Source organism: Ostrea edulis, unplaced genomic scaffold (genome assembly GCF_947568905.1).
Source record: "Ostrea edulis unplaced genomic scaffold, xbOstEdul1.1 scaffold_89, whole genome shotgun sequence".
In the NCBI taxonomy this organism is placed as follows: Eukaryota; Metazoa; Mollusca; class Bivalvia; order Ostreida; family Ostreidae; genus Ostrea; species Ostrea edulis.
The window spans coordinates 1-25,143 of record NW_026606007.1 but is presented as its reverse complement, the minus strand read 5'-3'; the positions used below and the strand labels follow the sequence as shown (position 1 = coordinate 25,143).

At 37.9% G+C, this 25,143-nt stretch overlaps 1 protein-coding gene across 1 annotated transcript; it reads right to left on the bottom strand.

Moving 5' to 3' along the window:
• Positions 1–2,638: 2,638 nt before the first annotated feature.
• LOC125665451 (interaptin-like) lies at positions 2,639–25,141 on the bottom strand (the record flags this gene model as incomplete). The annotated part of the gene is made up of 11 exons (XM_056152507.1): positions 24,383–25,141; positions 21,823–21,944; positions 15,668–16,427; positions 12,574–12,618; positions 9,989–10,191; positions 8,934–9,014; positions 7,102–7,341; positions 6,467–6,700; positions 5,867–5,997; positions 3,288–3,553; positions 2,639–2,776 (listed from the first exon to the last, which is right to left on the bottom strand). Coding segments are annotated over exons 1-11 (2,653 nt in total), but the record flags the coding sequence as incomplete, so codon positions are not given.
• Positions 25,142–25,143: the final 2 nt, after the last annotated feature.

Here is a 25,143-nt window from a genome sequence, read left to right as displayed (position 1 = left end):
AAAACATGATAATAAGATGGTGGATCACAGACTTTAGGGGGTGTATAACTTTCTACTTAATATATTATATAGAAAGGTGCAGTGAGAGTAAGAGAGAGAATGAGAGAGAGAGAGAGAGAGAGAGAGAGAGAGAGAGAGAATTAGAGAGGGACAGAGAGAGAGAGAGAGAGAGAGAGAGAGAGAGAGAGAGAGAGAGAGAGAGAATGAGAGAGAGAGAGTCAGTGAGAGAGCAAGTAAGAAGAATTGATTGTTTGTATAGAAGGGACCCCCAATTGTGTGAGAGAGAATTTTAAGTAGACCCAGACAAGCACTGGCAGTTGGTGACAGTAAAAATATGAGTAAGAAATGATCATTACACAAACAATAACAAATGCTGGTCTGAGGCATCCGCTGCTGATAAAATAATCAGATTCCTCAGGGTTTTCATTCAGACAGGAAAAATTAAACAAAACAACACTAAGTCACATGATGCATAACAAAATAGAGTGGGAGATTCCTTGCTCTATATCTTTCAACTTTAAAAAAATAAATTCTGCAAAGAGTATACACAACCCATGTACACATGTGGGTGTTCAAGGGACGTGGTGATTATCCTAAACTTACATACAATATACACAGGGCACGTTTCTCTGAGAAGTTTAATCACATAATGAATCCATTACTCCCATATTACAAACACAGTAGATCATTGTGTGCTGCCTGTGACTATCACATATACTTACCAAAATAATCGTGAATGGACGTCATTACCAGAAACACATAATCACTGACGATTTATCAAAATCTCTCTCCCTCCCTCTCTCTGACATCAAAATCACCCTCTCTCTCACAAGTCTCCCCAGCTGTGATGAATGTCATTAAATATAATATTTCACATACACAGTTTATATATATAATTTCCTGACTGAATGTGTTTTATGAAATATCCCCTCAGCTGTGATGAATGTCATTAAATATAATATTTCACAAACACAGTTTATATATATAATTTCCTGACTGAATGTGTTTTATGAAATATCCCCTCAGCTGTCCTGATTGCACGGTTTAATTACAAGAGATCATAAGAAAAAAAAAATTAAATCTGTATTCCATGAAATCTGCCTCAAATGTCCGACACATATTGGTCTTCCATTCACTGTGGTCTTCATTATAAGTCTGTACACATGGAATTTTGAACACATAAACAAGATACAATCTGCAGACTGTGGTTTACTGTCACACGCTCCGATCAGGTCTACACAACAGGAAGTGGCAACACTCGGCACTTTTCCCTTCACACATATAGATGAGTTTTTTAAGGAGGTCTGTAACACTATACATAACTGTCCTTCATGAAAACTAAAATTGACGTGCTTTGGATATTCAAACTGCTGTTTAAGAACATTTGATACCAAAAAAAAAAATGGTTGCATGGGTTGATATAAATTTTTAGCTTCAGTTTATTTGTAATAAGTACAAATATAAAATTCCTAGAAAATAAGGAACTTCCAAATTTTCTAAGATGTTCAAAAGTTGAGATATAATCATTTCTCCCTACTGCCCTCTGTAAAATTTTCCCCAATTTTGGACTTGATTTAGAAATCAAGGGAATAAACTACATTCCATTCAAATAAATTGTATTCATTTTACATTAAAAAACATAAATTCAGCTTTCATTTTCAACTTTAAATATTTTTTTTCAATCAATTTGTAGCAAGTGTCATTAAATAAATGTAGTTTAAGATTGCAAAGTCAAAATAAAATCTACACAGAAGTAAAACCCTGTGGAACTCAAACATGCTACCTACAGGTCATCCCCCCCCCCCCCCCCCCCCCCCCCCCCCCCCGACACCTTGATTCACTGAACAAGACAGGTGAAGAATATTAATAGGACAGAGGACGTGACTGTTGTTATCACGATGGCAGACATGTTCTAATGGTGTGCTATTCCTCCTTAAACTGTGATCAATATTTCCTGGTTCAACGTCTAAATCTCCACATTCCATTTGTTTCTATTGACTTTCAACTAATTGTACATATGTGTAATTAAGATTTCATTCTACTTATTTTTTCTTAAGTATATTAAAGACAGACAGACAGGATAAAACCAATGTGTCCTCCGGCCTTCAATATGGGGGCTTAAAAACCATTACCTGTAAATAATTACTCCCCAAAAACTTAACTGTCTCACAAACTCCATCACACCCACTTTTAACATTATCCCAATCTCACAAACTCGCCCGCTATATTATAGTTTCAATCTAACAAACTCGCCCGCTATATCATTGTTCCAATCTCAATCTCACCCTAACCTTCCTTATCATTGTTTCAATCTCACAAACTCGCAATCTACATCCCCACCCCTTGACGTTACCTGTCAATAGAACCCCCCCCCCCCCTTGACGTTACCTGTCAATAGATCCCCCCCCCCCCCCACTAAATCCCCACCCCTTGACATTACCTGTCAGTAGATCCTCCCCCTCAGTGTCGAGATCCGGCCCCTGGAATATGCTCTCTGTGATAGATCCCCCCCACTACATCTCCACCCCCCTGACATTACCTGTCAGTAGATCCTCCCCCTCAGTGTCGAGATCCGGTCCCTGGAATATGCTCTCTGTGATAGATCCCCCCCACTACATCTCCACCCCCCTGACATTACCTGTCAGTAGATCCTCCCCCTCAGTGTCGAGATCTGGTCCCTGGAATATGCTCTCTGTGATGGTCCTCTGGGACAGGTCCAATCCCTCATCTGTAAGGTTAGACATGACACTTGTCTCGTGGGGAGGGAGGTCTCCTCCTAAGTAAAAACAAAGCGAAAATTTTAAAAAAGGCAACTGTTTTAAACCAAGTTCAATACTTTCATAGCTATGTGGCCCTTAGCACTGCTTCCTTCTGCAGATTTGTGTGGTGAGATCTCCTGGGATGTGGGCATCAGTCCCTCCCAGCTTATCCCCCTCCTCCCCCCAGGGAAGGTGATACCTGTTTACAGCCAGGAGGGTTGAGTGCCGAGAGTGCCCTATCAAAGGACACTTTATAAAACATAATGTGTACCACTGGGATTCAAACCAGCGACTTTCGGATAATGGCCAACATCGTATTCCTCAATGAATTTTACCTGCAGTACTTCGTAGAATCCCATTAAAAAAAATTCTCTATGTTAACTTCTATGATCATTATAATTATAATTCATCTACACTGACTGAACTACAATGAAAAGTAAAAATTCTCTTCCTGTTTTTCTCCAATTAAATCCCTTTCTAGTCCACTATAAATCTATACAACATGAATTTTTTACAATAATAACTAACCTTCCGCACCGCCCGGTGAACTTGGTTCTGGTGGAGTTCGGTGGTAACTGGCTGGTGGGGACCTCGGGTGGCTCCTTGGAGGGGACCTCTGTTTCCCCGAGGGCGGGGACCTCCTCTGTATTAGAGGCGAGGCCTGATCACCATGACGACCACCAGTGACGATGCTTGCCAGCTTTCTGTTGATGGTGTCCTCAACATTTAGATACGTTTTCACGGTGTCCGACAACAACTGAAGGAGGTGGTCATTTGTGGACTGCACAGACTCTCTGTTAACCAATCAGAACACAGGAAAAATTTTATTCTGACCAACCACAGTAGAATTCAAGATACTTTACAGTTAAAAATATCGAGTTTTCTTCTTTCCTCCCACTTTTCATTGCCTTTCACCTTCTGATTTTTTTTTTGCCCGTGCATTATTGTTCCAATGTTGAATACCCCCCCCCCCTTACACACACACAATATATCCTTATCCCAATCCCTCCTCCCCACAATATATCATTCATTGTGCCCCTCCCCCTCCCCACAATATATCATTCATTGTGCTCCTCCCCCTCCCCACAATATATCATTCTTTGTGCTCCTCCCCCTCCCCACAATATATCATTCATTGTGCCCCTCCCCCTCCCCACAATATATCATTCATTGTGCTCCTCCCCCTCCCCACAATATATCATTCATTGTGCCCCTCCCCCTCCCCACAATATATCATTCATTGTGCCCCTCCCCCTCCCCACAATATATCATTCATTGTGCCCCTCCCCCTCCCCACAATATATCATTCATTGTGCTCCTCCCCCTCCCCACAATTTATCATTCATTATGCTCCTCCCCCTCCCCACAATATATCCTTCATTGTGCTCCTCCCCTCCCCACAATTTATCATTGTCCTGATCTCACACTCTTCCTTTCCCCATCCCATCATATTACTGCCTCAATATTACATATACCCCCCACCCCCGGCTCCTAACCATGCCATTTTATCTGCTTTCCCTGTCCACCCCTGCAATATAAGAAATGTCTCCTCCATTTTTTCATGGTCGACTTATCATAGTCAATAGAATATTAGGTATTACCTGTGAATTTCAACTCCAGTTGTAAGACTTATCATAGTCAATAGAATGTTTGGTACTGACTTATCTAGTCAATAGAATGTTTGGTACCGACTTATCATAGTCAATAGAATGTTTGGCATTAACTGTGAATTTCAACTCCAGCTGTAAGACTTAAAACGTGAGGTCAGGATACCAGTGATGTCAGTATCCGGAATTCTGTGACCATGAAACAATAATCATTAGTGCGGAAATGATGGACATGATTTATTAATGGGCTAAATGTTGGTGAAATGATACCATGCAAACTTCAAAGTGAAAAATTAATTAAGACCCGCACATCAATTATATGTGTCTAAATTAAGTCATTCAGTTCACATACAATCCACATTCTGCTTTGTATGTGAGGGTCACTAAATGGCAGCTAAGGTTTGTTCATGGACTTTCCACTTTTATGACGACATTCTGTGAAGTTATAAGATTACTATAAATTCACACCCCACGTGTTTGTGACCAACAATCTTGAAATGTTTGTGATTAATGCTCTGTGAAGTTATCGTTAGGTTTATGTAAATTCAATCTCGACGTGTTCGTGATGAATCTCTGTGAAGTTATCGTTAGGTTTACGTGAATGCGTGTTTCACGAGTTTGTAACGATGTTTTATTTGTGTCAGCAGTAGAGGCTTCATAGACACATTCATCACAACTTTACGAATAAATTACACTGCATCATAAACAACCGAAAAATCGATCATAAACAACCGAAAAATCAATCATAAACAACCGAAAAATCGATCATAAACAACCGAAAAATCAATCATGAACAATCTCCAAATACAGGTAAACATTTGTCTAAAAAGTTCCGCTTCATGAACGTCAGACAAATTTGTCTAAAGTAAAAAGTTCCGCTTCATGAACGTCAGACAAATTTGTCTAAAGTAAAAAGTTCTGCTTATGAACGTCAGACAAATTTGTCTACAAATTGTCTGCTTTATAAACAGAAGAATTTAAAATTGAGCTGCACCTTCGTTGTGATGACGGTAAAGCCCCCACTGTTTCGTATTAATGACGGAGTCACTAAATGTTTATTATTAATGACAGACACAATTTTTGTTGCTGTGGTTACTTTTTTGGTTTTAATCCTCCATCTGCCCGGATTTGTCTCCCTTCCTGATCATTAGCTGTCCTAAATCACCAACACAAACAATGAACTTCACACAATTATAGCACTGTAAACAAGCTTCAAATTTCATGGCAAAAATTTAAACTCCTAGGTTTGCAAGTATTACAGTTTCCCACAGATAATAGAAGAAAATTCTCTATCGACCCCTGTGTATCATACCAGAAAGGACCTGTGTAGTTTACACCAGAAAATCTGGACTCGTAGGTTTTACAAAAGAAAATTTTGACACTATTTTATGCCATAAAATTTTGACTCCTAAGTATCAGAGACAAAGAAGACCTTTTTGACTTCAAGGCTCCAATCCCTAGAACCCCCCCCCCCCCCTTCACAGTTTCAGCGCTTCTTACCGTTCAAAGTGAACTCGTTCAAGGTCAGTTCGAAGCATGACCTCAAGGTTACAACTCTCCTCACTCTCCCGTTCCCGGCGCTCAACAATTTCCGCAAACTTCTTCTGTAAAGTCTCAATCTCCTTCTCCAACTGCAAAACAATTAAAACCAACATAATTCACAGAAATGTCAGTTAGGACACATGAAACATTACTAAATATAGGTTGTCAAGGATCAATTGTCCAAACAAAATATCTCATTGTCAATGTGAGTTACTTCCCTTTTACTATCACTCGCCTATCTTGACTTTGTGAAATTAATACAAGCTCTTTCGCTTTACTGTACCACTCCAATCTTACCTTTTGACAAGTTATTACCCTGTATCGTGCCTCTCCTATCTTGTGACCTTAGTGCGAGTTATTCCCCTTTATTATAACTCTCCTATCTTGTGACTTAGTGTGAGTTATTCCCCTTTATTGTACCTCTCCTGTCTAGTGACTTAGTGTGAGTTATTCCCCTTTATTGTACCTCTCCTGTCTTGTGACTTAGTGTGAGTTATTCCCCTTTATTGTACCTCTCCTGTCTTGTGACTTAGTGTGAGTTATTCCCCTTTATTGTACCTCTCCTATTTTGACCTCCTTGTCTCTGAGCTCTGTTGCTAGAGACGTCGTTTCTGTTTGCTGCTCGCCCGTCGAAAATTCGGTGGAGGATCCCAGAGATTTCATCGTTTGCATGTTCTGGGTCAAGAGGTCAGCAGACATGGTCTGGAGTAGGTCTGGCGGGGTACTCCGGCCACTTTCTGTCTCGCTGTACACTTCCTTTTTGGACAGTGCATCTGCTGAAGGAGACTGCGTCTACATGGGAAGAAATGAAAAGAGACAGTTAACTTAACAAGTTAATAAATTCACACACATACTGGTAATGTACATCAATTAGTTAAACAACTGACAGCAAATTCACAAATTACACAAAAACTAAATTATTGTCATCAAATCATATACCCTTAGTTCCCCTAAAATGTTGATAACGCTACGAACCTGAAGACTTCAAGAAGTGCACACAGTATTGTAGTTAACATAGTTCTGAGTGAGTCAGCATCGTAACATCACGCGCGTTTTCCATTTATCATCAAACATCCATTGGATTTACAGACGTTTTTTAATACTTTATCCACACACAAATTTTTTACCTACCTACCCAGTTTCTAAAAAGCGTGTATAAGCCACAAAATCAAACAAAACTAACAGATACCAACCCCCAGTTCTCGGACTTCATCCATCAGATCAGTCCCAGCATCCCGTGGTACGGCTGGAGGTTTTTCCGTCGGAGGTTGGAGCACACTCCCGCTGTCGTCGTAACTCGATTCGAACTTAATCAAGTCCACGGATTTCTCCTGGGGACATGTCCCGTTACCGTGGGAACTATCTTCATCCTCGTCCATTTCACTTACGGGCGTGCTTCGCTTGGGCCCGGAGGAAGACAGCACAAGTTGTTCCTACGTAGTGTTAAGGGAAAAATTTACGATTGGAAACAAAGGTTTTAAGAATATAAATTTCTATTGATATGATAAAATATAAACTGCCAAGACGTTTTGCAAACACCATTACATAATCTTATCTTGGTAGCACATGCAGGGGTCAACATTAACGTTTGTCCGCTTGTCCAGTACCAGTGGAAAAACATTTTGGACAAGTGAATATTGATGGGCACTTGTCCGAATGGACAAGTGCTTTTTTTATGTAAAGAAGTCTCCAAACAATTTTGTGAAAAGTTTATCAGTAGTTGAGAGTCTGAAGTACATGTGCAATGCATGAAAATGAACTTCGATCCCGATATCAATCGCTATGTAAACTAGCTGAGTCAAACTCAATCAGGATTGGTATTCACTTATTGCGTACTACTTTCAATCATCCATGGATCTTACGAAGTCATTGATTCAAGATAGGAAGTCTAGATAAAATTTTGTTTTATGCGTTTGTTGTTTTTATCAAGAGAATAAGATTAAAAATCAATCAAGCAGGTATAAAAATGGACTATATATATTAAGTAATTTAAATACAGTTTTCAAGTTGACAATATTAGATCCTTTTTTGAAAATTTTTCGGACAAGTGAAGTTGAAGTTCGGACAAGTAAATATCTTTGTCCCTTGTCTGAATGGACAAGTAGGAAAAAGAGTTAATGTTGAGCCCTGAGTGTGGGTTATAATTAGAAGTAGTGTTAGTGGGGATAAACATATACCACACACAACTTTCACTTCATATTTCTATTGTGTGATCTGATCTGTCCTCTACAAAAGTCATTTTCTATTTAAATATCAATTTTAGGCATTTATTTCCAAATTCAAACTGATAATAATCTTCAAATTATGTCCCCTGAACAGAGAGAGAGAGAAAGAGTCAGAGAAAGACAGATGTACAGATTAAAGACAAGGAGAGACAGAAAAGCATAGAAAGAGACAAAGAGAGAGAGAGAGAGAGAGAAAGTTACACAAAACAGAGAGCCATGAGGCCAGTCAAGGTCACACGGTTTCAGACCGCTCCACCTGAATACACAATCATACAATGCTCTCCATGGTCAACTTGTTCACAGGGGCATTGTTCATTTATTGAAAAATTCACAGTGGCCAGGCATTATCTAGGTCACATACATATTGCAACAACTTGTTAAACACCAGACACCTGATGTACTACTAATTTACTATCTAGGTCACACACCGCAGTAGTTTGTTAAATACCACCACAGTGCCCAGATCTCTAACTTACAGGTAAACGCCCCCTTTCGGTTTTCACATCTTCCTTGTGTTTGCCGTACACAGTATAAATCCATTAACAGTGTCATTGGTTACACTCAACACCGACCTCCTCAGAGCACTACCACAACATCCTCAAGATGTTTTGAAAAGGACACCAAAATATAACACTTTTCTTCCTCCTAACACTGAAGAGCAGGGAAGTGTTCTATTAATATCTGTGTAGGGGATTCCCCACCAGTAAGAGAACAACATACTGCAGGAGGAAATGTGCTCTTGTTGAATGGCTGATACTTAGGTAAATTTCACCTGTTTATTTTCACCTGTCTATTGTTACCTGAGATTTCTGCATGATTTCCTCAGAGCCGGAGGTCTGTTGTAGGTCATCCAGAATCTTCTTCAGATTATTCATCTCCACCTGACAAAATAAAAAAAATATAAAATAAACAAACAAAAAAATAAACAAGTAAATTACATTAATAAATAAAATCATATAAACAAATGCATAAATTAATAAATAAATAAATAAAATTACCAGAGTATATGAATAAATAGAATGAATAAAAATAATAATAAAGAATCACCCAAAAAGTCCTGAAGATTTTATTCATCAGTCAATCTAATACACATTCTCCCTATGATGCAGTTTAAACTTGACATGCTCATTACTCTCTGTAAAAATTAATTAGATCACTTCCACACCAAATGGAAGATAAAAACTACGAATATTAATCCCCCCTCCTCTTGATAAAGCTAAAAGATTTCAATTTCACGATAAAGTTTGATGCAGTCAATACTCATTCACAACTGTAACAATTTAATTCTTCAGTACGTCTAACTTCTAATCAGAATGCAGTCAATACTCATTCACAACTGTAACAATTTAATTCTTCAGTACGTCTAACTTCTAGTCAGAATGCAGTCAATACTCATTCACAATTGTAACAATTTAATTCTTCAGTACATCTAACTTCTAGTCAGAATGCAGTCAATATTCATTCACAACTGTAACAATTTAATTCTTCAGTACGTCTAACTTCTAGTCAGAATGCAGTCAATACTCACTCACAACTGTAACAATTTAATTCTTCAGTACGTCTAACTTCTAGTCAGAATGCAGTCAATACTCATTCACATCTGTAACAATTTAATTCTTCAGCATGTCTAACTTTAATGTGAGTTATTCCCCTTTATTATAACTCTCCTATCTTGTGACTATCACGTCAGAATGAAAACAAATACACTGTCACTGTTATATGGTCTTGTACCCGATAACAATTTAATTCTAACTTGACCTGATCTTCGTTATCTGACCTTGACCTGGTTTTTCTTTATTTGACCTTGACCTGATTTCCTTAATCTGACCTTGACCTGGTTTGAATAAGCCCTGACCTGGTGGTGCTGTTGAATCTCCTCAATCCGCTTCGTATACTGACTCTCCAGGTTAAACAAGTCCTTGCTGTGTTTTTCTGTCAGACGAATTTCAAGGTCACGCAGCTCTTCTACATGTTCCATGTCAAGGTCATCTTTTCCTGTCCCTTGACCTTGTCCTTGAGTAACCTCTTCTGTCTGGGAACTTGTGGTATTGGAAAGTTCTGTAGAATGTTTAATAAAAACAAATGTTGAATGCGTTCAAGAGTTCATAAAATGAAATTTTACAAAAAACATGACCAATAATGTAAATCAAACACGTGTTTTCTGCTAGGCAATATTTCCACATTCTTATCCGCCTTGTCTCTCCGTCATCTCGCCTTGTTCTATTACTTTAATTCCATGATCTCACCTAATCCAAATTTCTTAATTTTCACGCAAACTTGCCTTGTAAGATTTCTACTACATGTGTAAAATTTGTTTCATTGCTATGAATACATCAGTATTTATGACCTTTTCTACAATAAAACACAATCGATGGAAAGACTTGATCTATATGTTTGAGATCAATCAAAAAATGTGCATAGATTTATAAATAGATGTGTACAATAGGCGAAGCCCTGAGGGGTGTATAAAATATTATAATACGAGAAATCTGATTAATATATGATGATTAAACATTTAAATGAAAGGTGAAGATAACGAACAGTGATCAATCTCATAAACAGTGCTATTTATAAGAATTCATTATAATGAGAGATCTGATTATCGTAACAATTAAACATTAAAACAGCACTATTTGTAATAAATACACAGATAAATCTATTTCTGTATAACAGTTATAAAGCATGCAGGAGATGAACAATTTGTAAATTTATAAATGTAATTTGTTATACCCATTAAGTTCATGGCATCTTTTAAATCTACAGCTAAAAGTAAAATATTTTTCAAAAAATCAAAACACTTCGTAGAAATATTTTGACCGTGTTACCGGTCTTTTTCAGTTGTGTTTGGAAGAAAAAATTAAATACTTATCACTCAATCTAATTAAAATTAGATGTTAGATCCGCTCGCATACTGGCTACACAAACATCTAAAAACATCCCATAGAGGGTCACGTCAGAGGTCAAATTCGGTATCACTCTAGACTTATCGGCTTCAACAAACATTCAATGATTTTGCCAGCGGTGATTTCATTGGTCCATCGAATTTGACCTCTGACGTGACCCTCTACGGGATGTTGTTAGATGTTTGTTACATACAAAACTATCATAACAGCACGTTTTTACAACAAAATAAAATTTCCAGATTCAGAGCTATTATATAATGGTTGAAATATCATGCATACAATACTATAAACTGCATGCACAGGATTATTACTGGTTACCATGGTGAAAGAAAATGCATGCTTGTCATTGGTTAATGGTTACTATGGAAATATACAGGGAATTGGTTAATGAAAGGTGAGCAAAGTTATAGAAGAGGATTAGGAACATGCAATAAAGGACTATACTCTGTACATCCTAGTTATCTGCCCTTACATAAACCAGAAATCTAAAACCACCTGTCTGATAAACTTACTGAGAAATAAAAACACTACATGGGATCGAATTGAGAGGAAACTGCCTCAATAAGCATAAGTTAGTAATTCTTATGCATGAAAAACACATTAAATTCACTGAAAAATATGTCAAATGATGCCTGTCAAAAATACTTCAAATGATGCCTGTCAAAAATACGTCAAATGATGCGTAAAAAAAGTCAAAAATGCCAGTTGTCACAAATACGTCAAATGATGCCTGTCAAAAGTATGCATATGTTCATGTGTGATTTTTTTCCACGATTTCACAAATGGAACCATTTTCAGTAATTTTTGCAAACTATTAGCCAATCATTTGAAATATTACTGTCAGCAACAAATTGATTATGAAACAAATCAGCACAGGCACCATTTTCTCATTTCATAATATACAGAATCAGTTTATGTTGTATGATAACACATATATATGCACTCTTATGTTTTAACCAACCCCCCCCCCCCCCCCTCACCCCCCAAAAAAGACATGAAATACACCTTATTTTCACTAATAATTTCTAATATGAATGTGGTGTCATTATTAAACAGTGACGTCTTAGTAAGAAATATTTATAACCATTTTCATAAAAGGTGGTACTTCTGAATTTTATAAAGCTATTACTATATTTAATTGTGCTATCTCAAGTTGTGATTTTACATTAGTGGGCAGACAACAATCCCTACACAACATAGTCCCTAAGTTTACAGGTTTACAGGAACCACAGAGCTTTCAATAAGAAACAGCAAAGGTACAATCTGTCCATTCTCAGAAATGGCGGCTTCATGTTGACCCCCACCCCCCTCTCCTGGAGTTTGCTCCCTCAGAAATCCGAGTCTGCCTTCTGCAGCTGAGAGCCGTCCTCCTAAAATTTCAATCTCGCCACTTCAACTTATTGAAAGCCCTGCAGGGGACGTGAGGGAATTCGTTACAGGTTATATACTATGAATCCAGGAAATGCATGCTGGGGATTGGTTAATCAGTGGTAACCATGGTTATACGTATTAAACAGTGGATGGGGGGGTCTCTCACCTTTCTTTATTTTGTCTAGTTTGTCTTGGTAGTCCTTTTCTAAACCTTAAAAGTTGGAGATGAAAGGCAAACAGAAAGATGAATAGCTGACAAAGCAGACACACACCACACACACACACAAATATATGTATACAGTACTGTAGGCTGGAGCAGGCTCCCTACCCCCATCCCCTCTGGTATCTCTGCCCTTTAGTATGAAATAAATCAACATTATACTGAAGTCACTTTACAGATATTTACCGTATAGTGGGTTATTTCCGCAGGTTTGAAATTTGGCGATTTGCTGGCTCAAACGTATGTTAATAATTTTAGCGGAATAAAGTTTGGCAGGGAAGGAAGAGTTATCTCTCTTGCAAAAAGTACTGAAGTCGCAATTGGGTGCACATTTGGCGTCAGTGAAATTTTGGCAGAAAGCTATCGAAATGCTGAAATAAGCTAAATTTATCACCCCGCGGTAAAACCCCGCCAAACAGTATCACAGGAGACCCATTTATCAACGCACTCACTTTATCCAAAGAGGGCACAATTAATGAAGGGCACAATGATTTTGTTATTTAAGACAGCAAACATAACACGGGTGGGACTCCTCCAGCCTGCAGGTACAGTATTCCACACGACATAGAGTACAGAGTATATAAAACATCTCTCCTCCAGCCTGCAGGTACAGTATTCCACACGATATAGAGTACAGAGTATATAAAACATCTATATTTGATTACGACAACACAGATTTCATATGGTTGGTATATAACATAATCTATAGCATATGAATAGGATACTTTTCAACCAAACACACTGATGACTGCATAAAAACACACTGATGACTGCAACCAAACACACTGATGACTGCATAAAAACACACTGATGACTGCATCCAAACACACTGATGACTGCATCAAAAAAATTATGTTTGATAGAGGCAAGTCATGTAAAAATGCATTGAATGAAGGTCATTCATTACCATGGCAACACTGAGGATCATTGAGTTTTACAAAACAAAGTTTGTTCTCGGATAATTTCATAAAAATTACAATTTCTTGCTAAACAAAAATTATTCTCCATGCTATAAAATTGTAACATATCTCCTTTGTTCGTCCTTGACCTAAAGCAGTCCTACATCCATGAGGGTCAAATTTTCATCTTTTAATAAAATTCCATAACGTTTATTTTTCTTCATCAAAACCTGTTTTACAAGCAATTCACAAATTACATGATGACTGATTCTGAAGGAAATCATTTGATTAAATCAAGATTAAAATTCATATATGTATCAACCCCCCCCCCCCCCCCCCACCCCCAACCTATTTTTTTAATTTTACTTCAAATTGATTTCACCGACTCTAGATCTTTCCGAGGGCAAATTCAGAAAAATTTCAAAAGGGGTGGAGGTTGCAACCCAAGTGTGTACCTTTTCAGCCCAGAAACAAAAAACTGAATATGACAAAAAAGCCATAATTTTTTTGTTTAAAATTTTCAACCAAAGACAGCTAGGGTGTTGCAAGCAAACCCCTGTAACCATGGTAATCCCAACCAAAGGGAGGGGCTGCAAACCCTATAACCCAGGTCCCCTAGATCTGCCACCGCTATTTGATTTGCAATTAATTAAGATCGTCACAAAATAAATCATAAATCTATCAGAAACATTGCATGGATATAGATTATGTTACATTGGTTTAGAAGCATCGGTATGAACAGCACTTAGAGACAATCTTAACCGAGGGCTTTCGTACCTCATTAAAAGTTCACGCACTGGTCAAGAATCAGTCCATTTAAATAGTAATTCTATTCATGTGGCAGGTATTTCAATCCTTTAATCCCAATACAAGCCGACCTTCAAATTTAACAATGGTCAACTTAAATTGTCGCTTCCTCATGAACAACTTCATTAATTACATTTCTGTAACTACTGTACTATGAGAAACATTTTTGTTTTCTTTCTCTATGAAGTTCAAATTTTATTTTTAAAAAAAATGCTTGTCAATGATTATATTAATCTCATATTAATTTTGAATTTCGTTTTATTACCAGGAGCAGTACTATCTCCAAATATGTTCTCTAACAACCTTGACCTTTGATTGATTGATTGATGTTTTTCCGCGACACTCAACAATTTTTCAATGATCTGGTGGCTCCCGGTTTTTTATTGGTGGAAGAGAGAACCCAGATACAATGTACCTAGGAAGAGACCACCGACCTTCCGAAAGTAAATTAGAAAACTTTCTCACTTACTGGCGCGAGCAGGATTTGAACCCACGCCGACCAAAGGTGAGAGGTCGTGTGATTTTGAGCGCGATGCTCTAACCACTCGGCCACGGAGGCCCTCCCTTGACCTTTGATATTTACAACAGAAACCTGAATTTTCGAAGACAACATCCCTACCTGTGTGGATTGCCACCTTCACCTATTTCAGGTAATTCCCCACTTTTACCTGTATAAGGGATCACACTAAGATTTCCCACATTCACCTGTATAAGGTAACACACTGAGATTTCCCACCTTTACCTATATAAGGTAACACACTGAGATTTCCCACATTTACCTGTATAAGGTAACACACTGAGATTTCCCACATTCACCTATATAAGGTAACACACTGAGATTTCCCACCTTTACCTGTATAAGGTAACACACTGAGATTTCCCACATTCACCTATATAAGGTAACACACTGAGATTTCCCACATTCACCTGTATAAGGTAACACACTGAGATTTCCTACATTCACCTGTATAAGGGATCACACTAAGATTTCCCACATTCACCTGTATAAGGTAACACACTGAGATTTCCCACATTCACCTGTATAAGGTAACACACTGAGATTTCCTACATTCACCTGTATAAGGGATCACACTAAGATTTCCCACATTCACCTGTATAAGGTAACACACTGAGATTTCCCACATTCACCTGTATAAGGTAACACACTGAGATTTCCTACATTCACCTGTATAAGGGATCACACTAAGATTTCCCACATTCACCTGTATAAGGTAACACACTGAGATTTCCCACATTCACCTGTATAAGGTAACACACTGAGATTTCCTACATTCACCTGTATAAGGGATCACACTAAGATCTCCCACGTTTACCTGTTTTAAGACTGGCCAGTTTAGAGTTATATTCCTCTTCAATCTCGGCTATGGCCGCTGCGTGAGAACCTTTTAAATCCTGTAAGGTGTTGTCTAAATCGGCACTAGAATCCCGGCGTTCTGCTCTCTGCTTGTCGGCACTAGAATCTCGGTGATCTGCTCTCTGCTTGTCAGCACTAGAATCCTGGCGATTTGCTGTCTGCTTGTCACTCTCATCCAATTGGTCTAACACTACACCCCCGGAGTCTCTTAGATCCCTTCCTGAAACTTCACTATCCTCATCAGTTTTTTCAAATATTTCAAACCCACCACTTGAATCAGTCTGATCCACCACTACATTTTCGGTTCCCTGACCAGAATCCTTTGTTTCCACATCCGTATCAAATTCACTTGATGCCGAAACCATGACTCCAGACTCGTCCACCAAACGTTTGGACGACTTTTCATCACTAGACTCACTTTCTTTCACTAATCTTTTAATTTCGGCTTCGAGTTCGTGGATTTTATCTTGGTACTCCTGAATTTCGTATTCGGTAGAGAGGGTCTGTTGCATGCCGTTTTCTATCTGGCTCTGCAAGTTATCGATTTCTTTACTGTATCGCTCCTCCACCGCATCTAGTTTAGCCTGAAATTCCTCCGACAGACTCTGTCGACTCTCGGCGATTTCTTTTTCGTGTTGTGCGTATATTTTGTTTATCTCTTCTTCTTTCTCTTCCTGTTTCTCTCGGGCAAATTCTTCCTGGAGGTCGTTAAACCGGGCCTATAAATAGAATTTCCTTTCATCAAACCGGGTTATCAAATTGAAATAAAATTTACAGAACAGATTCAAGTGAAGTTGATGATAGGTAATTATAACAACCAAACTAAGCCAAAACAACATATCAATCCATCAGCTGATGATAGATAATTATAACAACCAAACTAAGCCAAAACAACATATCAATCCATCAGCTGATGATAGATAATTATAACAACCAAACTAAGCCAAAAAATATATATCAATACATGGATCTATGTCGTGTTTGTTTTTTGTATCAACTGTTGCTTGACTTCATGTCGTGTTTCAGTTATTTAACTGTGCTTGACTTCATGTCGTGTTTCAGTTATTTAACTGTGCTTGACTTCATGTCGTGTTTCAGTTATTTAACTGTTGCTTGACTTCATGTCGTGTTTCAGTTATTTAACTGTGCTTGACTTCATGTCGTGTTTCAGTTATTTAACTGTGCTTGACTTCATGTCGTGTTTCAGTTATTTAACTGTGCTTGACTTCATGTCGTGTTTCAGTTATTTAACTGTGCTTGACTTCATGTCGTGTTTCAGTTATTTAACTGTGCTTGACTTCATGTCGTGTTTCAGTTATTTAACTGTGCTTGACTTCATGTCGTGTTTCAGTTATTTAACTGTTGCTTGACTTCATGTCGTGTTTCAGTTATTTAACTGTGCTTGACTTCATGTCGTGTTTCAGTTATTTAACTGTGCTTGACTTCATGTCGTGTTTCAGTTATTTAACTGTGCTTGACTTCATGTCGTGTTTCAGTTATTTAACTGTGCTTGACTTCATGTCGTGTTTCAGTTATTTAACTGTTGCTTGACTTCATGTCGTGTTTCAGTTATTTAACTGTTGCTTGACTTCATGTCGTGTTTCAGTTATTTAACTGTGCTTGACTTCATGTCGTGTTTCAGTTATTTAACTGTGCTTGACTTCATGTCGTGTTTCAGTTATTTAACTGTGCTTGACTTCATGTCGTGTTTCAGTTATTTAACTGTGCTTGACTTCATGTCGTGTTTCAGTTATTTAACTGTGCTTGACTTCATGTCGTGTTTCAGTTATTTAACTGTGCTTGACTTCATGTCGTGTTTCAGTTATTTAACTGTGCTTGACTTCATGTCGTGTTTCAGTTATTTAACTGTGCTTGACTTCATGTCGTGTTTCAGTTATTTAACTGTGCTTGACTTCATGTCGTGTTTCAGTTATTTAACTGTGCTTGACTTCATGTCGTGTTTCAGTTATTCAACTGTGCTTGACTTCATGTCGTGTTTCAGTTATTTAACTGTGCTTGACTTCATGTCGTGTTTCAGTTATTTAACTGTGCTTGACTTCATGTCGTGTTTCAGTTATTTAACTGTGCTTGACTTCATGTCGTGTTTCAGTTATTTAACTGTGCTTGACTTCATGTCGTGTTTCAGTTATTTAACTGTGCTTGACTTCATGTCGTGTTTCAGTTATTCAACTGTGCTTGACTTCATGTCGTGTTTCAGTTATTTAACTGTGCTTGACTTCATGTCGTGTTTCAGTTATTTAACTGTGCTTGACTTCATGTCGTGTTTCAGTTATTTAACTGTGCTTGACTTCATGTCGTGTTTCAGTTATTTAACTGTGCTTGACTTCATGTCGTGTTTCAGTTATTTAACTGTGCTTGACTTCATGTCGTGTTTCAGTTATTTAACTGTGCTTGACTTCATGTCGTGTTTCAGTTATTTAACTGTGCTTGACTTCATGTCGTGTTTCAGTTATTTAACTGTGCTTGACTTCATGTCGTGTTTCAGTTATTTAACTGTGCTTGACTTCATGTCGTGTTTCAGTTATTTAACTGTTGCTTGACCAGGCCTTCATGTCGTGTTTCAGTTATTTAACTGTGCTTGACTTCATGTCGTGTTTCAGTTATTTAACTGTTGCTTGACCAGGCCTTCATGTCGTGTTTCAGTTATTTAACTGTGCTTGACTTCATGTCGTGTTTCAGTTATTTAACTGTGCTTGACTTCATGTCGTGTTTCAGTTATTTAACTGTGCTTGACTTCATGTCGTGTTTCAGTTATTTAACTGTGCTTGACTTCATGTCGTGTTTCAGTTATTTAACTGTGCTTGACTTCATGTCGTGTTTCAGTTATTTAACTGTGCTTGACTTCATGTCGTGTTTCAGTTATTTAACTGTGCTTGACTTCATGTCGTGTTTCAGTTATTTAACTGTGCTTGACTTCATGTCGTGTTTCAGTTATTTAACTGTGCTTGACTTCATGTCGTGTTTCAGTTATTTAACTGTGCTTGACTTCATGTCGTGTTTCAGTTATTTAACTGTGCTTGACTTCATGTCGTGTTTCAGTTATTTAACTGTGCTTGACTTCATGTCGTGTTTCAGTTATTTAACTGTGCTTGACTTCATGTCGTGTTTCAGTTATTTAACTGTGCTTGACTTCATGTCGTGTTTCAGTTATTTAACTGTGCTTGACTTCATGTCGTGTTTCAGTTATTTAACTGTGCTTGACTTCATGTCGTGTTTCAGTTATTTAACTGTGCTTGACTTCATGTCGTGTTTCAGTTATTTAACTGTGCTTGACTTCATGTCGTGTTTCAGTTATTTAACTGTGCTTGACTTCATGTCGTGTTTCAGTTATTTAACTGTGCTTGACTTCATGTCGTGTTTCAGTTATTTAACTGTGCTTGACTTCATGTCGTGTTTCAGTTATTTAACTGTGCTTGACTTCATGTCGTGTTTCAGTTATTTAACTGTGCTTGACTTCATGTCGTGTTTCAGTTATTTAACTGTGCTTGACTTCATGTCGTGTTTCAGTTATTTAACTGTGCTTGACTTCATGTCGTGTTTCAGTTATTTAACTGTGCTTGACTTCATGTCGTGTTTCAGTTATTTAACTGTGCTTGACTTCATGTCGTGTTTCAGATATTTAACTGTTGCTTGACCAGGCCTTCATGTCGTGTTTCAGTTATTTAACTGTGCTTGACTTCATGTCGTGTTTCAGTTATTTAACTGTGCTTGACTTCATGTCGTGTTTCAGTTATTTAACTGTTGCTTGACTTCATGTCGTGTTTCAGTTATTTAACTGTTGCTTGACCAGGCCTTCATGTCGTGTTTCAGTTATTTAACTGTGCTTGACTTCATGTCGTGTTTCAGTTATTTAACTGTGCTTGACTTCATGTCGTGTTTCAGTTATTTAACTGTGCTTGACTTCATGTCGTGTTTCAGTTATTTAACTGTGCTTGACTTCATGTCGTGTTTCAGTTATTTAACTGTGCTTGACTTCATGTCGTGTTTCAGTTATTTAACTGTGCTTGACTTCATGTCGTGTTTCAGTTATTTAACTGTGCTTGACTTCATGTCGTGTTTCAGTTATTTAACTGTGCTTGACTTCATGTCGTGTTTCAGTTATTTAACTGTGCTTGACTTCATGTCGTGTTTCAGTTATTTAACTGTTGCTTGACCAGGCCTTCATGTCGTGTTTCAGTTATTTAACTGTGCTTGACTTCATGTCGTGTTTCAGTTATTTAACTGTTGCTTGACCAGGCCTTCATGTCGTGTTTCAGTTATTTAACTGTGCTTGACTTCATGTCGTGTTTCAGTTATTTAACTGTGCTTGACTTCATGTCGTGTTTCAGTTATTTAACTGTGCTTGACTTCATGTCGTGTTTCAGTTATTTAACTGTGCTTGACTTCATGTCGTGTTTCAGTTATTTAACTGTGCTTGACTTCATGTCGTGTTTCAGTTATTTAACTGTGCTTGACTTCATGTCGTGTTTCAGTTATTTAACTGTGCTTGACTTCATGTCGTGTTTCAGTTATTTAACTGTGCTTGACTTCATGTCGTGTTTCAGTTATTTAACTGTGCTTGACTTCATGTCGTGTTTCAGTTATTTAACTGTGCTTGACTTCATGTCGTGTTTCAGTTATTTAACTGTGCTTGACTTCATGTCGTGTTTCAGTTATTTAACTGTGCTTGACTTCATGTCGTGTTTCAGTTATTTAACTGTGCTTGACTTCATGTCGTGTTTCAGTTATTTAACTGTGCTTGACTTCATGTCGTGTTTCAGTTATTTAACTGTGCTTGACTTCATGTCGTGTTTCAGTTATTTAACTGTGCTTGACTTCATGTCGTGTTTCAGTTATTTAACTGTGCTTGACTTCATGTCGTGTTTCAGTTATTTAACTGTGCTTGACTTCATGTCGTGTTTCAGTTATTTAACTGTGCTTGACTTCATGTCGTGTTTCAGTTATTTAACTGTGCTTGACTTCATGTCGTGTTTCAGTTATTTAACTGTGCTTGACTTCATGTCGTGTTTCAGTTATTTAACTGTGCTTGACTTCATGTCGTGTTTCAGTTATTTAACTGTGCTTGACTTCATGTCGTGTTTCAGTTATTTAACTGTGCTTGACTTCATGTCGTGTTTCAGTTATTTAACTGTGCTTGACTTCATGTCGTGTTTCAGTTATTTAACTGTGCTTGACTTCATGTCGTGTTTCAGTTATTTAACTGTGCTTGACTTCATGTCGTGTTTCAGTTATTTAACTGTGCTTGACTTCATGTCGTGTTTCAGATATTTAACTGTTGCTTGACCAGGCCTTCATGTCGTGTTTCAGTTATTTAACTGTGCTTGACTTCATGTCGTGTTTCAGTTATTTAACTGTGCTTGACTTCATGTCGTGTTTCAGTTATTTAACTGTTGCTTGACTTCATGTCGTGTTTCAGTTATTTAACTGTTGCTTGACCAGTCCTTCATGTCGTGTTTCAGATATTTAACTGTTGCTTGACCAGACCTTCATGTCGTGTTTCTTTTATGAAACTGTTGCTTGACCAGGCCTTCTTTTAAGTACCTGTTGCTCCTGGAACAGAGTTCAAACTTTCGACCTCCTGCTCACACTTAACAAATATTATCTCATCGTCGTAAGTATCCAACAAGGGCAGTAACTCTGAAATATCTACATCACCTTGTCTTCCTTTCAACTCAGGCCAAAAATAAAAATGGATTTGTTTGATGTACTCCGACCGACCCGTCAAATTTGCTCCTACCCAATCATTTTTTTCAGCAATTTAAAATTTCCATTTTTTAAAAAACTTTTTGGTTCCCTTGAAAAATAGAAAATTCTCCTTATTTTAAAAGAAAATATAAAAAAAAAAAATTCATGACATTCCAAAAAAACAAAAAAACAACCTACCTACCAACCCACCTTGAAAAATGTGGGTCAGAGTACATCAAACAAAAATATTTTTAATGATGGCCTCAGTACAATTAAACCTCTCTTTCTTTCTGATTTGCTTTCAGGGTTTTGATATCTGACATACCAAATGATACTAAAGAGAGCAATAAACTAATTAAAGATGAACATATCCCAGCATGCAGTAGGTAGATGTGAGGCAAGACTGACCTGTTCCGATTCAATGGTCTCCTCAAATTCTTGCTGCATGAGTGACTTTGCCATCTCCAGCTCCGTGTCGATCCGATCCCGAACTAAGTCTGCAACCTCGGGAGCATCTCCTCCTCGAATTCCTGTAACAGAATAATGACAGGTCAAAATCAAAGTACTGATAGTACTGGTAAACAAATTCCTGTAACAGATTAAAGAGAGGTCAAAAAAATTTAACTGAAGAATAAATTCCTGTAACAGCTAAAAACAGGTCCAAACAAGATGTGTTCGTGAAACACAAATGCCCCCGATAATGGCCAATTCCAAAGATGGCTAAGGTCACAAGGGCACCAGTAGAAAGATCTTGTCAAAAGAAATGCTCATGTACAATATTAAAGCTCTAATATTTACCATTTAGAAGTTATGACCAATGTAAAAAAAAAAATTAGAAGTAGGTCAAATGTCAAGGTCAAAAGGTAATGGAAAGGTCTTGTAACAAGGAATACTCATGTGAAATATCAAAGCTCTATCTCTTATTCTTCAAAAGTTATTAGCAAGGTTAAACTTTTCAAAAAGTACGTCAAATTCCAAGGTCACGGGGTAAAAAATGTTGGTACCCACGGAAAGGTCTTGTCACAAGGAATATTCATGTGAAATATCAAAGCTCTATCACTTATTGTTCAAAAGTTATTAGCAAGGTTAAAGTTTTCAAAAAGTAGGTCAAACTCCAAGGTCAAGGTAACAGGGTCAAAAATGTTGGTACCCACGGAAAGGTCTTGTCACAAGGAATACTCATGTGAAATATCAAAGCTCTATCACTTACTGTTCAAAAGTTATTAGCATGGTTAAAGTTTCAGACAGAATGACAGTATTACAGAATGACAGACAGGACAAAAACAATATGCCCCCCGATCTAAGATCTCGGGGGGGGGGGGGGGGGGGGGGGGGGCAAAAAAATTAAAATTAACTGAAGAATGAATTCCTGTAACAATGTATAGACAAGTAAAAAAAAAATTAACCAAGAACGAATTCCTTTAACAGAATAGAGAGTAGAACTTAGTGGGCAATCAAAAAAAAAAATCATAATCGATAATCGGGAATAATCGGCTGCTCATAATCGATTATAATCAATTATTTTTTCTTAAATGAAATGAATATTAAAAAGTTAAATATATTGATATTCAAGTTCAGATTTTTATAGAAACTTCATTTAAGAAAAATAATTTTCATAAAAGTTTATTTTACTTTCTCTAAATAAAGCAGAAAATAAGTAGATACTTTTTTTATTTAATTTCTTTCATTAAGTATACCGATAGTAGTCCCACTTTGCATTGATTTTCTTGAAATTACATCTTAAGAAAGGTATGATTATCCAGCGTTTGAACTCTATTCCTGTTAATAATTAAATTTACAAATTGTCTGTACTGTTTGTGTTTTTCTGGTTATAGCAAAACCCCACAATATTGTTTCCTGTTATTAGCCTGACCCTACATTCAATCATGCTGGTAAAAAATATAAACAAGGCATGGATACCTATGATGTTTTAAACATTCATCACTGCTTTGAACCTCTTTGCTTGTGATATACTTAAAATTCACCTAAATTCAGAAACCGTCAGATTTTTCTTGATCAGCCACTAGTTTTTCCTTACTACCTGACTCCAGAGGTAAACCATGGCTTCTGTGGATCGTAATTAAGTCGGACATCCAGAAATCTAATTTGGTCATTATCAATTATTCACACGGCCGATGGCTGTTAATTGTGTGAAAACACCGACTGTCTATCCCTAGCCTACAGGTAAATTTCATCTCACTTCAGAAGTTGAATGCAAGAGATTGTGTTCTGTCATTGACAGCAAAGGGACACCACCCCTCAGGCTTTCAAGATTTAACTAATGAACTTTGAAATCAAATTTCACAAAGAATTCCTTGATTAATTACCTCTCCGAGGCTCCTTATCATAATCAATACAATGCTCTCTCTCTCTCTCTCTCTCTCTCTCTCTCTCTCTCTCAGTTGCTTTCAGGGGTCACTAGTAGTAACAGTGAGGGAAATGATACAAATATTAATTTTTTCTTGACTACCCCTCCCCAACTGCCTCCAAACCCCCAACCCCCACTAAATTACCACTAAACTACCTCCACCCCCCACCTAAACTACCTTCACCCCCACCAACTAAACTACCTCCACCACCCCTCCCCAATTACATTACCACTAAACTACCTCCACCAACTAAACTACCTCCACCCCCCCCCCCCCCAATTACATTACCAATAAACTACCTCCACCCCCACCCTACCCCCCAACTAAACTACCTCTCCACCCCCCCCCCACCCCCAACAAAACTACCTCCACCCCCACCCAACTGAACTACCTCCACCTAAACCCACCCCCCACAAATAAACTACCTCCCCCCCCCCCCCCCCCCCCCACTAAACAACCCCCAACCCCACCAACTAAACTACCTCCACCCCCTCCCAACTAAACTACCTCCACCCCACCCCACCCACCTAAACTACCTCCCCCCCCCCCCCCCCCCACCTAAACTACCTCCATCTCAAACAGTGATTCCCTGTCCTTACCTTCTATCAAGGTGTCATATTTTTCTTCTGCAGCCTCCAATTCTGATTTATGCTGTTTTTCCAGTTCATATTTCTCTGAATCAAAATTCTCCTGCATTTCCTGTCTCACTAGATCCATTTTTTCCTCGTATTCAACATGCACTCGGGCTAACTCAGCCTCGTAATTCTTCACAAATTCTACTTTCACTTTCTCTTTAATGTCCTCAATATCAAAACTGGATTCCTCCAGCTCTTTCATTCTGACCTCGTAATGCACTCTCATATCATTAATCTTCTCTTCAAATTTTTCCGTAATATCGTCAATGCACTTTTCCCGTTCATCATTTAAGATCATGGCCTGTTCTAGATCGTCTGTGAGTTTAGAGATTTTTGTTTCATACTCTTGTTTCAGTTTCATGAATGTCTCCTGCTTGGCAAGGTTTATTCGCCCCATCAGTTGACTGACGGCGGCCGATGACGTCTGCGACTCGCTTGTGTCGGTCGAGCTGCTCTGACTGACATCCTCGAAATCATCGCTCTCTTTCACAGCATCTTGTCGTGAAACCTTAGATAAAATGAAAAGTATCTTGACTAAGTAACATATTGTTTTCTTTCCATGAGTAACAATTTATGGAATAATTATCTTCTCGTGTTTTATAGTGCTCGTTAATGTCCGACATCGCGTTGTGCATCATTCTCCATTGACTTCACAATTTCAATCTTTGCATCTCATCAACATACATCTACCATTTACAAACCTCAGTAGATCAGCCAATCAAAAT